At 41.7% G+C, this 18,228-nt stretch overlaps 1 protein-coding gene across 2 annotated transcripts in view; it reads right to left on the reverse strand.

Moving 5' to 3' along the window:
* The window catches only part of CALB1 (calbindin 1), a 122,462-nt gene extending 109,432 nt beyond the window's left edge, over nt 1-13,030 (reverse strand). For both annotated transcript variants that reach the window (XM_073679569.1, XM_073679567.1), the window contains exons 1-3: nt 12,850-13,030; nt 12,543-12,619; nt 3,558-3,632 (exon numbers count right to left, since the gene is read on the reverse strand). In XM_073679569.1, coding sequence (XP_073535670.1) covers nt 3,558-3,632; nt 12,543-12,619; nt 12,850-12,928 — 231 coding nt within the window. In that variant the 5' untranslated portion in view covers nt 12,929-13,030. The remainder of the gene's footprint in view (nt 1-3,557; nt 3,633-12,542; nt 12,620-12,849) is intronic.
* Between the last annotated feature and the right edge of the window lie 5,198 nt (nt 13,031-18,228).

An 18,228-nucleotide genomic window follows, 5' to 3' on the forward strand; every position in this document is an offset into this window, starting at 1 on the left:
GTGCCTCTATTTAGTGCTATGAGGTCATGTGAATATCTATATGGCCTGATTAGCATCTACCTAATAGCTTCAACCACTTTTCATATGTTAAAGTTACAGTATACTTATCATTTTAAAATACTTTTACCATGTTATAGTGACGTGTGAGAAGTTTTGATCGGCGGGGGTCTGGGTGCCGAGACCTTGAAAATCTCTTAAATGAGGAAACGGAAACACTGAGCTGAGTCCCCGCATTTCTCTTTAGCTTTTTTTATGGATCCATGCAACTCGTCTCTCAGAAGAGAGCAGAATAGAGCTGATCACAAATGAAGCGGCACAATACTCTGCTTGAACCCTTCTGCCTTTATATTTTAGTGATTTATGAGAGTCACATCTCCACCCGGAACTTCTCATGCTAGGTCTGGTTCTGTCACCAGACACTGGCATATTCATTCTGTGGGCACGACTGGTGATGGAGGAGACCTCATGGACAATACCACTAGGCTGGGCAGACTTGTCCAGTCTGCCAGTAAGGCAGAATGGGTGTGTGCTGTCCAGAAACTCAGCAGGAGTAATTAGCTCCCTGTTGTGGCCAATGGAGTAGTACTACACCCTACTTAAACTCCCAGATACTGCTGGGAGTTACCAGTTATAAGTACACTGCTCAAAAAAATAAAGGGAACACTTAAACAACAGAATATAACTCCAAGTAAATCAAACTTCTGTGAAATCAAACTGTCCACTTAGGAAGCAACACTGATTGACAATCAATTTCACATGCTGTTGTGCAAATGGAATAGACAGTAGATGGAAATCATTGGCAATTATCAAGACACCCTCAATAAAGGAGTGGTTCTGCAGGTGGGGACCACAGACCACATCTCAGTACTAATGCTTTCTGGCTGATGTTTTGGTCACTTTAGAATGTTGGTTGTGCTTTCACACTTGTGGTAGCATGAGACGGACTCTACAACCCACAGAAGTTGCACACGTAGTGCAGCTCATCCAGGATGGCACATCAATGCGAGCTGTGGCAAGAAGGTTTGCTGTGTCTGTCAGCGTAGTGTCCAGAGGCTGGAGGCGCTACCAGGAGACAGGCCAGTACACCAGGAGACGTGGAGGGGGCAGTAGGAGGGCAACAACCCAGCAGCAGGACCGTTACCTCCGCCTTTGTGCAAGGAGGAACAGGAGGAGCACTGCAGGAGCCTTGCAAAATTACCTCCAGCAGGCCACAAATGTGCATGTGTCTGAACAAATGGTTAGAAACCGACTCCATGAGGCTGGTATGAGGGCCCGACGTCCACAGATGGGGGTTGTGCTCACAGCCCAACACCGTGCAAGACGCTTGGCATTTGCCACAGAACGCCACGATTGTCAAAGTCGCCACTGACGCCCTGTGCTCTTCACAGATGAAAACAGGTTCACACTGAGCACATGTGACAGACGTGACAGAGTCTGGAGACGCAGTGGAGAGCGATCTGCTGCCTGCAACATCCTTCAGCATGACCGGTTTGGCAGAGGGTCAGTAATGGTGTGGGGTGGCATTTCTTTGGAGGGCTGCACAGCCCTCCATGTGCTCGCCAGAGGTAGCCTGACTGCCATTAGGTACCGAGATGAGATCCTCCGACCCCTTGTGAGACCATATGCTGGAGCGGTTGGCCCTGGGTTCCTCCTAATGCAGGACAATGCCAGACCTCATGTGGCTGGAGTGTGTCAGCAGTTCCTGCAAGATGAAGGCATTGAAGCTATGGACTGGCCCGCCCATTCCCCAGACCTGAATCCGATTGAGCACATCTGGGACATCATGTCTCGCTCCATCCACCAACATCACGTTGCACCACAGACTGTCCAGGAGTTGGCGGATGCTTTAGTCCAGGTCTGGGAGGAGATCCCACAGGAGACCATCCACAACCTCATCAGGAGCATGCCCAGGTGTTGTAGGGAGGTCATACAGGCACGTGGAGGCCACACACAATACTGAGCCTCATTTTGACTTGTTTTAAGGACATTACATCAAAGTTGGATCAGCCTGTAGTGTGTTTTTCCACTTTAATTTTGGAGTTGACTCCAAATCCAGGCCACCATTGGTTAATAAATTTGATTTCCATTGATGATTTTTGTGTGATTTTGTTGTCAGCACATTCAACTTTGTACAGAACAAAGTATTCAATGAGAATATTTCATTCATTCAGATCTAGGATGTGTTATTTGAGTGTTCCCTTTATTTTTTTGAGCAGTGTATATACTGACTCTGGTTGATTCTCCTGTTGCCCTGATATCTGACCCTAACTGCTTTATTAACATGCTGATGTTGGATTGACTGTGCCTGCCTGGCCGTTCAGTCTCTAACTCTGTCCTCCTTTTTTTTTTACCTTTGCTACCTCCCTGACTTCTTCCCTATCACCAAATTTTGTCCCGTGTCATTCCTTACTGGTTTACATCCTCCTCTGCCAGCTCATTTAATCGACTGGCAGCTACTCTGTGGACACAACCCAGGAGACCCAATTGTAAGTCAAAATCCATATATAGGAGTTAAAGGTTGAAGGTTCAGGTTCCTCTGGGACTTGGTAAGCGAAGTGTCTTGTACAAACTCTGTCTGTGGAGGACCCATCAAGATCCCTACTGATCAAAACTTTTAACAAGGTTGTTAAAAATAATAGGTACCCTTTAACAGCCCTTATCCATAAAATCTATGAAGCATATGGATGTTATAAAAATAAAAGCCATAGTGGAAAGAGGTAGAGGATTCAGTGTTACCATGGAGGACTTCAAGGCTGAAGCACTCATTGAGATCATGTTTATATGGTTTTCCATTTGCTTTAATGGGCACCGTGAAATGCTAAATTTTTCCTGTTGTAGTACCATACAAAAGCATATTATAAACCCTGGGGTGATGGTTTTGGCTAAATACACCATTGCAATTGATAAAGAAATAGTAGTTGTATGGGCATGTACAACATTGCTGATCTCACCATGGCAGTCTTGGCCTACTATAGGGGCAGTACATGCACCTTCCTTAGACTCGTGATATGAGTATTTCTGGCAGAGATTCCCCCAAGTGCAAATTCTGGACTTAGAAGTGGACTCCATTTTGTCTTGCAATACAGAAAACTCCTCATTAATCCCATCTGAAGTAAGGATTGGGGCATTTCACTTGGTCATGGCTGCACAAGATACAGTATTATATTAGGAGGGGAAGACGAGCATTGAAAGAATTTCTTATTGAGCCCTTCTTTCTCAGTGTATGATATTTCTCTCTCATAAGGATTACTGTAACTTTACTTTTTCGACTCAGAACCCCCATCCAGTGTCACATTGCCCTGCTTTGTGTTATTTCTGCTTTCCATTGGGAGAATCACAAAAGCTTTTGCTCTGAGAACTTACTGAAGACATGATAATGAATAAACCTGATTTATACCACTGCCTGCTAATTTTCTTTCAGCACGGTTCATTTTCTTCATGACTTTCTCACTAATGGATGATAGTCACTCATTTATACCATACAATTCTTCCTGCACATTTACAGCTGCTTAGCTCATGGTGTACGGGAGAAAAAGTGGAAAAAATGGAGAACCTACCTCTACGATGCCGATCTTCCCATCACTGTTCTGCCCATATTGCTCCACAAAGGCTTTCATTTCATCTGATAATTCCTATAAAACAAGAAATTATTGTCAATTCAATGAAGTATAAGTCAACTGCGCTGATGTAATAAAGGATCTTTGATGTTAGTGTGCACAAACTCATAGAATCATACAATGTTAGAGCTGGAGGGGACCTCCAGGGTCATTGTGTCCAACCCCCTGCTCAATGCAGGACTCATTAAACCATCTCAGACAGATGTCCGTCCAGCCTCTGAAGACTTCCATTGAAGGAGAACTCACCACCTCTTGTGGCCTCCTGTTCCTCTCATTGATCACCCTCACTGTCAAAAAGTTTTTTCTAATATCTAATCTGTATCTTCTCCCATTCAGTTTAATCAAATGTACTGTAGTTTCTAAATCACTAGTCATGCCAAGTCAACAAGAGTACGCCATGAAATCCTCACAGTCTGCTCCACAAGAACCATTTCCCAATGAATACTAGTACAAGTTATTTACTGTATAAATTATTTTTGCTGCCCATATTAATGAGCACTATGTTAGCTTTTATGGAGTTCTTTACTTTAACTGTCAGTTTATTTTGAGTTCATTTACTTTAGAGTTACTTGGGTTTCTATCAGATGTTCTTGATATTCCACCATTACCACATTCCAGCTCTGAACCTCTGTGCCCAGCACTCTGCTCTCCTCTGCATGGGGCATACGTAGTAAAGTGCAATAAAGGAGGATTCTTAAAGGATGTGTCAGAGATGAGGAAAGGTTGCCATCTGCTGGCCAGAAGAAATAAAGCGGAACCAAGTTATGCCAGAAGAGTTGGAGGGGGAAGGGATTCAGATGCTGCACCTGATCAGGTGACCTCCCGGAAGAATTTCCTGAATATAAAAGCCCAGCGCGCCAAGACGCAGGGAGATTTGGCGCCAGGCTACAGAGTGGAGCAGATGTGTTCCAGAGGTACTGCAGATCACACCTCAGATGTATCAGGAGGTGAAAGTACTGTTGGCTCACATGTTGCGGAATGGCTTGATACGCGAGAGTCAGAGCCCCTGGGCAGCCCCTATCATGTTGGTCCGGAAGAAGGAAGGTACCTTAAGATTTTGTGTAGACTACCAGAAACTTAATTGATGCACTGTGCGGGACTCTTATCCCTTGTCGGGATCAGAAGTACACGTGCAGACAGACAACAACCCATTGGCCCACCTGAAGAATGTGAAGCTGGGCGCATTGGAACAGCGGTGGGTCGCGAGGCTGTCTAAGTACCAGTACAAGATCGCCTATCATTCTAAGGCCCTGAACACGCATGCAGATGCCTTGTCCCAAGTCACCCAAGCGGGGCCAAAGAGGGACATAGACAAAGAGCGTGAAGGCGACGAGATCACGGATTTCAGTCGGTTTGCCGCTGCTGTAGTAGACGCCCAGGAGTCCGGAGAAGAGCCTAGACTCACTCAAATTCTAGGACGATCAAGAGACGAGTGGATACATCTACAGCAGTCTGACCCAGAACTGGCGAAACTGAGAGAATGGGTCGACCTGGGGGAAAAGCTCAATCAGGAGGCCAGGGCTGCTTCGCTTCCAACTACCCTGCAAATCTTAGGCCAGTGGGAAAGGCTCTTCCTGAGGGATGGCTTGCTATGCCGAAGGATCCAACTACCTTGAGAGTTCGACGTTACCTGGCAAGTACTGGTTCCAGAAGCACTAGTGGTACAGCTGGCCAAACAAGCTCACGAGAAGGGCGCTCACTTTGGTGTGGAGAAGACTTTCCGGTGGTTACAACGACTGGTGTACTGGCCTCAACTGTGGCAGGAAGTTGAGGGAGTTTGCTGAAAATATCGCCAGTGTGAGCTAAGTAAGCCCCCGGAGCAGAGGGCTCCTGTTCAGTCCGTCCGAACTTCTGCGCCCTTGGAGGTCCTGATGATCGACTATCTGATGATCGAAACTTCATACAATGGCTACGGGTATTGCTTGGTGATGACTGACCACTTCACCAAGTTCGCAATGGTGACTCCTACTCGGGACCAGACCGCTGAAGCAGCGGCTAAGGCCATCTGCCAAGATTTCATTCAAATATATGGATGCCCAAAGCTAATACATTCCGACCAAGTTGCCTGCTTCCAGGGGCGAGTGAAGGATGAGCAGTATCGTATCTATGGAATCGATAAATCCCGAACAACGCCATATCACCCCCAGGGGAATGGGGCCTGAAAATACTTCAACCGAATCCTGATGCAGATGTTGCGAACTCTGGAAGAAGACAAGAAGACGAAGTGGCCCGAATTTGTGTCTGAGCTGGTGTGGGTGTATAATAATCAAGTTCATGCGACTACTGGCTACACCCCTTACATGTTGCTGTTTGGGAGGAATGGACGAGAAATCACCGAACTGGAGCTAGTATCAGAAGACCCCTGCCCGGGCAGCAGCCCAAGTACCAGGATTCGGGAGCACCGACGCCGACTTCACGCTGTGTGAAGGTTGGTTGAACAGAAGTTCCGGGAAGTGGAACATTCAAGTTGGCAACGACCTCGGGTGGACCACTCCAGTCAGAAGACCGTGTGCTAGTTCGAGCCAAGCGGCTCGGAAGTAAACTGGATCACCGTTAGGAGGTGATACCTTATCGAGTGGTGAAGAAGGTCCACCTGGATAACCCGGTCTACGAGGTCCAACCCAAAGCGGATGACACCCTAGGTGTTGCACCGTAACATGCTGCGGCCCTGCTCTTCCGAAGTGGAGGACTGTCACGGGACAATCTCCAACTGAGATGGCTGAGGCACCACAAACCGGGACCTTGGGTGGATGAAGAAGGATGGGCTACAGTACCGTTGAGTCTGCCAGAGTTGCCAGTGCCACCCTCAAGTGGGGCAGAGAATGAATCGGGAGGCGATTTGCAATCCCCAGTGATTGATTCTTCAGGAACTCCAGAATTGCCTCTGCAGGAGAAGAGCCGCCGGACTGGGCAGGCTAATGCCGGAATCCCCCCTAACCTGTTTGCCCAAGAGGAGCTTATCTGGTCTCAGATTCAACAGAAAACAGAAGAGTGTGCTCAACTCTTGTCTGAATTTGTGCTGCCTGAAAGGAGACGTCAACCCTGCAAGGCGTCCACTCACCCGAGGACTGGCGAGCAAAAAGGAGGGAGGAATGTAGTAAAGTGCAATAAAGGAGGATTCTTAAAGGATGTGTCAGAGATGAGGAAAGGTTGCCATCTGCTGGCCAGAAGAAATAAAGCGGAACCAAGTTATGCCAGAAGAGTTGGCGGGGGAAGGGATTCAGATACTGCACCTGATCAGGTGACCTCCAAGAAGGATTTCCTGGATATACAGTGGTGGCCAAGAGTATTGGCACCCCTGCAATTCTGTCAGATAATACTCAGTTTCTTCCTGAAAATGATTACAATCACAAATTCTTTGGTATTATTATCTTCATTTAATTTGCTTGCAAGGCAAAAACACAAAAGAGAATGAAGCAAAAATCAAATCATTGATCATTTCACACAAAAGTCCAAAAATGGGCCAGACAAAAGTATTGGCACCCTCAGCCTAATACTTGGTTGCACAACCTTTAGCCAAAATAACTGCGAACAACCGCTTCCGGTAACCATCAATGAGTTTCTTACAATGCTCTTCTGGAACTGTAGACCATTCTTCTTTGGCAAACTGCTCCAGGTCCCTGATATTTGAAGGGTGCCTTCTCCAAACTGCCATTTTGAGATCTCTCCACAGGTGTTCTATGGGATTCAGGTCTGGACTCATTGCTGGCCACCTTAGAAGTCTCCAGTGCGCTTTTGGAAGTGTGTTTTGGGTCACTGTCCTGCTGGAAGACCCATGACCTCTGAGGGAGACCCAGCTTTCTCACACTGAGCCCTACATTATGCTGCAAAATTTGTTGGTAGTCTTCAGACTTAATAATGCCAAGCAGTCCTGCGCCAGAGGCAGCAGAGCAACCCCAAAACATCAGGGAACCTCCGCCATGTTTGACAGTAGGGACCGTGTTCTTTTCTTTGAATGCCTCTTTTTTTTTCCTGTACACTCTATGTTGATGCTTTTTGCCAAAAAAGGCCTGCGCTGCATGAGAGTCAGACGCCGCCTGAGAAGTTCTGGACTCCTCACAGGAGCCCCCTGAGCCCTGTACGTATGGCCCAGAGTCAGGACCTGCGCCCCACACAGAGTAAGTTCCTGGGACCTGACTCCGCCTGTCAAGAACCGAGGTCTGGATCCCCGCACCCCAAGCGTGAGAGACTACCGTCTATGGTCAAGCCAAGAAGAGCTGAGAGAGGACTGCGACAGAAGAGACGCGCCAGCAACAGCGGAGGAATCCCACAAGTGAACAGGGCCGTCACTTCGAATTTCAAACTCACGGTACCAGGGACAGTTGGGATTAGAACTTCAGATTGGGAGGGGGCCATTTGGTGCGTGGGAGGCTAAACGGGAGTTCATAGACTTTATCCGGAAGAGGACTTGCGGCCTAGTGGGAATAACCGGTGACCCCCGCTAGAGCCGTACAAAGAGGACTCACGTGGTGACTCCCACAACTGGATGCATCACATTTATGCAGAGAACTTGACCCTATCAAAATGAAAAAATAAAGCTGGAATGGTTTTACCCGGATCCTGGACACTGGATATCATTTTCTCCTTTTATGGTATTTCCTGTTCAAGAATATTGCCATGTCACCAGGATAATAGACGGTGATGACCTCTTGATTTTATACTTGTATTTATGCATAATACATTTTTTAACTGAAGTGAAGTATATAATGGCATTGGCTATCAAGCTTAATATGGGGGTTATAATCTTTATTGCATGGAGCATTTTCAGTCGGCCCCTGGGCAGTCAATTTTTAGACTGGTTTAGAAAAGTATTGCAGGATTGTGACTGTATTTTGGGACTTTCATTTTATAAGAGAAATTGGCAAGAAACTTTCAAGGCAGCAAACTTTTCTTCTACAAGGTGAGGAAATTGTCACAGCCAAACCATAAAGATAAAATAAATGCCAGTAATTCATGGATAGACAATAGCTCAAGATTCCTTCCTGTAACAGCCAATGTTCTGAAGAGATTGCAAGTGGAGGAACAATAGTATGAGACATGTGCAGGGCAGAAGATATCAAGATAAGATGGATAGTCATGTGGGTTCTCATAAGATGATGGAAATGAGCCACAGTCCTTCCTTGAATTCTGCATTTTTTTCACTGCTGATTAACATTCATATCTTCCTGGTATATTTCTTATGAGACGCTACATTCATTTTATTCAGTTATTGCATAAATACCTCATAAATTTCCAATTAGGGCATTGGTTATTGATACCAGATAATGTGTAAAAATGTTTTGTGGTCATTTTATTGGCTTCTATCTAAATGCTGAATGACAGTTTATGGTGAGTATGTGAAGATGCAGTCATGGGAAAATGAGGAATGGGGTCAGAGGTAGGAAAAAAAAAAGGGAAAAAGTAGAATAGAGGCGAACGGAGAAATTACAGGGAAGGGATGGCAAGATGAAAAGAAAGGAAAGACATTGAAGAAGGGAAAACACGGAGAACTAGAATGGATGGTTATAGAGTGCTGAATGAAGAAGGAATGGGAAGCATAAAGGAAAGGTGTGGAGAGGAAGCACGAACTAGAAAGAGAGACGGAGAAGCGGATAGAATTAAAAGACAGAAGTAGAAACCAGAATGGAGAAGGGACAGGACATAGGAAATAAAACATGGAAATATACATTAAAGGGGAGGAGAAGGAAGGAAGGTTGGGAGAAGAAAAGGGGATGGAGATAATATAGTAAAGGATGAAAGGAGGATTGATGGGAATTAGTGGAAGGACAAGGCAAAGGAGAGAAGGGAAAGAAACTAAGATAATAGAAGGAAAGTAGAGATAAGGAAAAGGAGAGCAATGGGAATCATAAGGGCGATACATGTAGAAAATGGAAGGGAGAGAAGAAAAGTGGTGGGCTGGAAGAAAAAGGGAGGGAAGGGAAATAGATCGAAGAAGGAAGGGCAAATATGAAGAAGGTGAGGTGGAGATGAGAGGCTACAATATAGATAAGAGAGTGGAGAGTATAGTATGGAAGGGAAGGGCTTGGAAAGAAGAAGAATAAATGAGAAGATGGAAAAGAAGAGGAGAATAAAAAATGGAAGACAAAAAGGAGGACAGAGGGGATATTGGGTAGGAATCGAAAACTGGTGAGAAGATTCGATTGAGTAAAATGAGATAGGAAGGAATTTGGGGAGGGAAAGGTAAAATACTGGGAGGAAATAGTACAAGAATAAAACAGGATAATATAATGAAATGAGAAAACTTCTTGATGAGTAGATTATTTGATCCTCACCAAAGAGGAACAGGTAAAGAAAGAACAAGTGAGAGGATCAGGCGATTAGAAAGGTTGACATAATGACCAGAAATAGACCATTGAATTATATTCCTAAGGAAAAAAGGATCCCAATTCTTTTTTGTTAGTCAGCTTTAAATAAAGTTAATCTACAATGGATCCACTACAAGCGTAGAAATGAGGAAAAACATGCTAAAAAGGGAGCCTAAAGAATGAAGACTGAACATCTTGAAAACCAAGGTCACCCATCTACATAACTGGCACTTGAATATGTGTGATCTATATGTATCAGTGAATCACATTCCTAGAATCTAAATGAACAGTTTAATGGTCCTCTACGTTCAAAATCCTTTACATGAGCGACACACAATGATTTTGCAGAAGTTTGGGAAAGTAACTTTCATTACAAATATTCCTTAGTCATTGTAATATTTGGTGGAACTCCCAGGAGAAGAGTTAGAAAAAGAGAAACATGACAATGTCTGTAATATATATGTCAGAGTCATTTCTAAATGCTGTATTACATGGGTTATAACTGTATGTTAACTGAAACACAGTAATTGAGAATTGCTAGTTTTATTAATAATATATGCTACAGTTGAGCCTCCCAGCCCCTTCTAAGTGATAATAATCTCATTGACATGGCAGCAGACAGGAGGAATGTTGTATTTATACATAAGCCTACAGAGGGCTCAATAGGCAGATACCTAATAATCTGTATGAAGACACGTCAACCTGTAGGACAATGCTAAAACTAAATAGTGTCTTCCACCAGCAGCAGTTCCCAAGATCAGATAATGATTAAGAGAAGAATGTATAATGTATAGAATAGAATGTGTTTTCACAACAACAGATGTAAACTTGTATCAAATAGAAGGCTCTGATAAACACTGCCTTAGAAAATGTTACATTTTTTATAATATATAACTTCTATCTCTCTCTCTCTCTGAATCTATCTATCTAAAGTGCAGACAGCACTCCAAATAAAGTGTACAAAAAGTGAGGGTACTTTATTGACACATCTAGTTGGTGTCCAGGGGTTTCCACCCATTATTCAGTGGTGCAGCTGTTACTATTTTTTCTATCTATCTATCTATCTATCTATCTATCTATCTATCTATCTATCTATCTATCTATTTCCATAATCTATCTATATCTCTCTATCTATCTCTATCCATAATCTATATCTATCTATCTATTATCCCTATCTATCTCTCTCCATTTATCTATCTCCATATATCTATCTATCCACCTCTATCTATCTATCTATTTCCATAATCTATCTATCTATATCTCTCTATCTATCTCTATCCATAATCTATATCTATCTGTTATCCATATCTATCTCCATATATCTATTATCCCTATCTATCTCCATATATCTATCTATCTATCTATCTATCTATCTATCTATATCTTTCTTTCTGTCTATCTCTATCCATAATCTATATCTCTCTATCTCTATCCATAATATCTATCTATCTATCTATTTCCATAATCTATCTATCTATATCTCTCTATCTATCTCTAGCCATAATCTATATCTATCTATCTATCCATCTCCATATATCTATCTATCCACCTCTCTATCTATCTATCTATCTATCTATCTATCTATCTATCTATTTATCTATCTATCTCCATATATCTATCTATCTATTATCCCTATCTATCTCCATATATCTATCTATCTATCTATCTATCTATCTATCTATCTATCTATCTATCTATTATCCCTATCTATCTGCATATACCTATCTATCTATCTAGCTATCTATCTATATTTCTCCACCTATCTTTCTATCTCTATCCATAATCTATCTATCTATCTATCTATCTATCTATCTATCTATCCTTCTATCTATATCTATCTAGCTATATTTGTCTATCTATCTGTATAAGTTAACAACATATAATGTAATTAATTTACTAATACTGAATAAATGTGCATAAACCTACAAAACAAACGATTATCACTAGAGAAATTAAATATGGTTAATAAAATATATTGTTAATAAAAGCTAATTGTCCTAATACGTTACTGTAACTTCAGTGCAAACATTGCATCTAGCCCATAGACATAGGGGTGACATCAGTATACAGAGCAGTCACTGAAAGTCATGCCATTCTCTGCAGAGTTACAATGCATCAAAAGCCACAGCTAAAAATACCATGTCACAGGGATCAAGCTTCTTAGCCCTCCAAGTCCTAATAGTATCTGTGTCTACAGTCAGTGATTAAAAGAAATTCTTTGGTAAAATAAATATTTTCACCAGTGAATGTCCTTGGATGTCAACTAATAATCAATTCAGAGCAAACTCAATTTTTTTTTTACAGCAGATCATTATATTTCCAGGCTGGAGATATAAAACTTCTGCTCCTGTGTCACCTCCACTGGCATCAGGCTCTAGAGGATGGATTCAAGTGATAAGTGATACTTTAAGTAGATCCTGCAGTTAAACTTAAATCGATTTAGACTTCTCCATCTTAGTTTTGGAGGGTGACATTAGGCATCAATGCATCTGCTGCTTTTGCCATCCCTGTGTGATATAACACTTTATAGCCTCATGTAGAAATAACATTTCTTAAAGACTAATCAGAAGGAAGGATCCACATTTCTGTACAGCAACATGAAAGTATATTATGCACATACCAGTCCAGCTTTCTTCCTGGCTTGCTGGAGCTCCTGAATCAAGTTCTGCAGCTCTTTCCCTTCAATGAACCCATTGCCTGCAAACAGATACCAACACACAGTGAAATCCACTCCAGTGCACTGAGAGGGATAGAAAAAAAATTAACTAGGAGATGATATTAGTCCAGTAGGTAAAAGTCAGCCTGGAAATGACAGCAATAGGAGGAAAAAGAGCTTTAACCTTTTCTTTGCCAGGGCATTGGATCACTCTGGCAGTGAAATGGTTATAAAGGCAGAGGATATCATTTAAAGAGTAGAAGATATTCACCATCTTTATCATAATGATGCCAGATTTCCAGGAACTGTGTGGCTGAGATTTGCACTCCTTGGAGGTGAGTCTCTGCCATAGTGTAATGTGCTGCTGCTGCTGAGGAAGCTGCTGTCCCTGGTGCTGAAAGTAGAGGCTGATGGACTTGAAGTTGGAAGCTGCACCCAGCAGACTATATATTACTGACTCCAGCAGAAGCCCTCCTCCTGCAACGCCCAAAATCTCCCTTTATTCCCCTCCTCTGACACTTTTATGTCTAGTTCACCTTTACTCTGTAGTCTCCACCTTCCCTGCCTGCCTATGGTGAACTTAAAGGGGAGGTTCACCTAAGAGGAACTTTTCTGAACTTCATGGAAAATTACAAATCACTTATAATTTATAGAATTAAGCTGATTGATATTAATTGTTATATAGTCATGACACGTGTTGGCCAACTGATCAGTCATGGCCATAAGTCCAAATAAAATAAATGCTGATTTTTATGCTTTTGGGGGATGTTAGTTAAATGTTCTTGTGCTCAGAAACAAAGAAATTATGCTTTGTATTTCCTGATAAACTTGTGTGTATTGTGTGTATATATAAAATATTGTATACACATGCACACACACATGTTTAACTGTAAATATATAGAATAATATAGAATGTTAATGTGTGTATATATGTACACACACATTATATATATATCATTCTATATATTTCCAGTCTTATGTGTATTGTGTCTATATATACACACACATACACACATTTAACTGGAAACATATACAATGAGATATATATATTCATATATATATATATATGTATATATATACATATTCATATATATGTATGTATATGCATACAGTATGTAAATACATATATAAATATACACACACATTAAATGCCATTTTATATATTTCCAGATAACCGTGTGTGTGTATGTGTATTATATACACTTACATACACACATATACATACATACATACATACACACAAGGCTGGAAATATATAGAATGAAATATATATAAAATGGGAGTTCTCACATCTCGCAGTCGTTTTTGACCAGACAACCCCTTTAATTAGTAGCTTGGTGGAAGCCATCAACAAGCAGCTAAAATTCTGCTAATTGTATCAAATCTAATATTGGCCAATGTAATTAGGCTAACCTTAAGAAATGTTATTGAGCATGCAGCAAGGGATAAGGGTGATAGATGTAGCAACAGCTTACAAGACAGTCGTGATGTGCATAAAGGAGCCACTTATTACCAGCACTTTTTGAAGATACCATGGGCATGGAAAAATGGGGAAAAAATAAAGGGAAAGGTTAATTAGTGGCATCCAACTTTACAGTGAATAACCCACTCTACACATTCTGATACAGAAAGTTCAGTTGATCTGATTATATTGATCTCAGATCAGTTTTGCGTGAAACTGTTTTTTCTTCCATCCCTGGAGTCCTTTAATCTGGCATCAAATATTCTGGATTCTCTGGTGGTTATAGGAACTATATACAATTCCAATGTAAAGGGTTGTGAACATTTACAAAAAAAGCAAAAATTAAACAATAGATAACATGTATACATAAACACAGCAAATTCTCCTAATTAGTGATCTTTGCTTATTCTTCTATTTTGCTTCTTGTTAAATTATACTGCAGGTCTGTGCCAGATCATTTGATCTTCTGGATTGATAAATGCTGGATTAATAGAATTTAACAATAATTATTGCATTACTTAATTATCATATAAATTCACATACACATTTTGGTCAATATGGTTACATAGAAAAAACCTGGGAGTCTGAGCTGAAACGTAAATTTGTGTGCATGCAAAATATAAATGCATGTTCACATAAGGCCATTAGACAGAAAAAAACAAAGACAAAATCACAATACACCAATACCCAAAGGTAAATGGATATATCGCAAAGTGCATGAAAGTAATGATAAATAATAAAGGGTATTTAGTTAGCATAAATTTTGATCAAAATAATGTAAAAGCCATCGCGCCACGTCATGGCAACCCTTATGTATGTCACTTGACAAATGGTAAGGTCTTAATATTATGTTAGGACTGTCCCATAAGGGTTGCTGTGACGTGGCGGGATGGCTTTTACATTATTTTGATCAAAATTTATGTTAACTAAATACCCTTTATTATTTATCATTACTTTTATGCACTTTGCGATTTATCCATTTACCTTTGGGTATTTGTGTATTGAGCATTTGTCTTTATTTTTTTCAATATGGTTACATGTAGATGACTTATGTAACACAAACTTGGAGACACAATCCTATTAAAGGGAACCTATCAGGGGGATTTACCTCTGGAATGTAATTGGATCACTTTATCAGGTTTTAATGATGCTTTTATTAAACCAAAGTGCTGCTGCTGTCTGTGCAAAAATAATGATTAATCCTAGCGCTCGTATACCAGGACTAGTCCAGGAGCGCCATCACTCATCCCTGTAGTTCACAGGTGTCATGTTCATAGCGGTGTGATTGACAAACGAGCATAAGAGGGAAGAGGGACTTCACCTTCACCTCCCTCCTCTCCCTGCTCACTCTGATTTGTCAATAACGCTGCTGTGAGTATGATACCTGTGAACTGCAGGAATGGGAGGCATAGCACTTAGACTAATCCTGGGTACAAGCACCCCAATATAAAATATTTTTTACACACACTGCAGCAACATTTTGGTGAAATAAAGGCATAAAAAACATTGTTAGGAGTCTAACATAGTGCTCCTAATTACAGATGCATGGATCTTCTGAAATTTGCATTCGCCGTCTGTGCTGAATTTTATCCAAAAATTCAATTTGCGACGATACATTCATGGGAATCTCAATACTGGCAAGCTTGTAATTGCTTGTATAATACATGTGGGGGAGTGGAGAGAAAGACAGAGGATCCTTTTGACCATAAGAGCTTACACTCTACAGGCAAGAGAGAGAGGACCCCACTGGCCATAAGAGTTTACACTCTACAGGAGACAGAGAGAGAGGACCCCGCTGATCATAAGAGCTTACACTCTACAGGAGAGAGGGAGGACCCCACTGACCGTAAGAGCTTACACTCTACAGGAGAGCTAGAGGACCCCACTGACCATAAGCGCTTACACTCTACAGGAGATAGAGGACCCCACTGACCATAAGAGCTTACACTCTACAGGAGAGAGAGGACCCCACTGACCATAAGTGCTTACACTCTACAGGAGATAGAGGACCCCACTGACCATAAGAGCTTACACTCTACAGGCAAGAAAGAGAGAGGACTCACTGACCATAAGATTAAATCTACATGCGAGAGAAAGAGGACCCCGCTGACCGTAAGAGCTTACACTCTACAGGAGACAGACACTCTACAGGAGACAGAGAGAGGACCCCGCTGACCGTAAGAGATTACACTCTACAGGAGACAGAGAGACGATCCTGCTGACCATAACAGATTACACTCTACAGGTGAGAGGGAGGACCCCACTGACCATAAGAGCTTACACTCTACAAGAGAGAGAGGACCCCACTGACCAGAAGAGATTAAAACTACATACGAGTGCGAGAGGACCCGGCTGACCATAAAAGCTTACACTTTACAGAAGTGAGAGAGACTTACCAGTGACTCTGGAGATGGAAAATGACTCTGTCGTACAATCAGTGGTCCACTGGGAGCCGCTGATCTGTGATGGACCCACTACTGACCACCACTATATAAGGTATGATAATCATAGATATAGCTGCAGGGCATTATGGGGAGGCCCACATGAACCGTGAATTTCAGGAAATTCGACTCAAGCTCAATTTTCCGCCGATCGATCAGCTCATCCCTAGTCCTAATACATTAAAGGAGTAAATCCCCTTGAAAATTTCCCTTTATTTTAACTGAAACCCCAGAAAAATAACCCTATTGCCAAACACCTCCCACTGGTAGAAAGACTGATGAAGCTGCGATCTATAGAGTGTACATTTCTACAGTGAATGCTGTCAGTGCAGGGACGCTTGCAGCACTTTGATTATTTCCATGCGGGCACATAGCAGTAAAATACACAGCACTGGAAAATCCGGTTCTTCAGCAAGAACTTGTGAGTGCAGAGTTATGAATGAATGATCCAGTATATTGCAGGTTGGTTACTCTTATTTTCCTGGGTCGCTGACTGTCATGTGAAGGTTGCTGACTGTCTGGAAAAAAGTAATTATACCACAAACTTTAACCTCTTAATTTTATTGTTTTTCCATAGACATATCACCAGTGACTTTACATCCTTGTCTCATTAATCTTTATAACTGCACAAACGAAATCTGCTTCTGATGATTTCTGTGATATCTGTAGACACTTTGATGGAAACACAGATAACACAAAGTCTTCATTTTTAGTAACTCTCGTAGGGTGCTGCCCCAGTTATAGAATCTGGCATTCAGTATTGTGCTGATTGTTCTGACACTTTTTATTAATTGTACTATTCAATAATTGATAACGTTTTGGTCCTATACAAAAAATATGTAAGAAAAATATCAAGAAACATAAAAGTGTAGGTAAATAAATAAAAGTCCATATCACAAAAAGACAGTAATGTAGGAAGATATGAAGGTGTAGAAGAGAGGTCTCTAAGGCCTGATCAAAAGCAATAAATGAAAAGTTGCACTATATTGTAATAGTGAAAAAAACTATAGAGCAGATTTATCAAAAGTGTCTAAATGGAAAACTATTTAAAAACAACGCGTTTCGGAGTTGGATAAGCTCCTTCTTCAGGTCAGCACTGAAACGCATTGTTTTTAAAATAATTTTGTTTCTCTAATACCTGGTCCGTCGTGACATCCTTGGCAGCGCCCAGACACTACCTCGATCTTCCTCAGTACCCACTTGGTGCAATTATAGCGGCCGGGGCAGCAGCCTTCCATTGTTTGGTCTCACACCCACATCAGCGTTGTACTGTACACAACTCAGCCAGGTGAGCGGCTCACATCCTATCACCTCCCCAATCACCCCGCGGTTTTTCACAGAAAGCGCACCCTTTCTCATCAAATGGAAAACTGTCTTTGTTACCCATGGCAACCAATCACAGAGCAACTTTCATGTTACCAGATCAGTTTATGAAATGAAAGCTGTGCTGTGATTGGTTGCTATGGGCAACAAGGCCAATATTCCTTTTAGACACTTTTCTTAAATGAGGCCCTATGTGCCATAGCTTAGTATTAGGTCATGGCCCCACTATCAGTATTTGGTCAGTATTCGGACAGTATTTTTCCTCAGGAGTGGGAGACAAAACCAGATGAGGAACAATCAGAGAAAAGGTATAATAGAAACAAGTCACCAATTCTGCATTTATCACCCACTCCTGGTTTTGGTTCTCACTCATGAGAAAAAATACTGACCAAATACTGACCGAATACCAATAGTGGGGCCGTGG

This window comes from Phyllobates terribilis, unplaced genomic scaffold, assembly GCF_046119375.1.
Source record: "Phyllobates terribilis strain yellow unplaced genomic scaffold, ASM4611937v1 Scaffold_4__5_contigs__length_816908805, whole genome shotgun sequence".
In the NCBI taxonomy this organism is placed as follows: Eukaryota; Metazoa; Chordata; class Amphibia; order Anura; family Dendrobatidae; genus Phyllobates; species Phyllobates terribilis.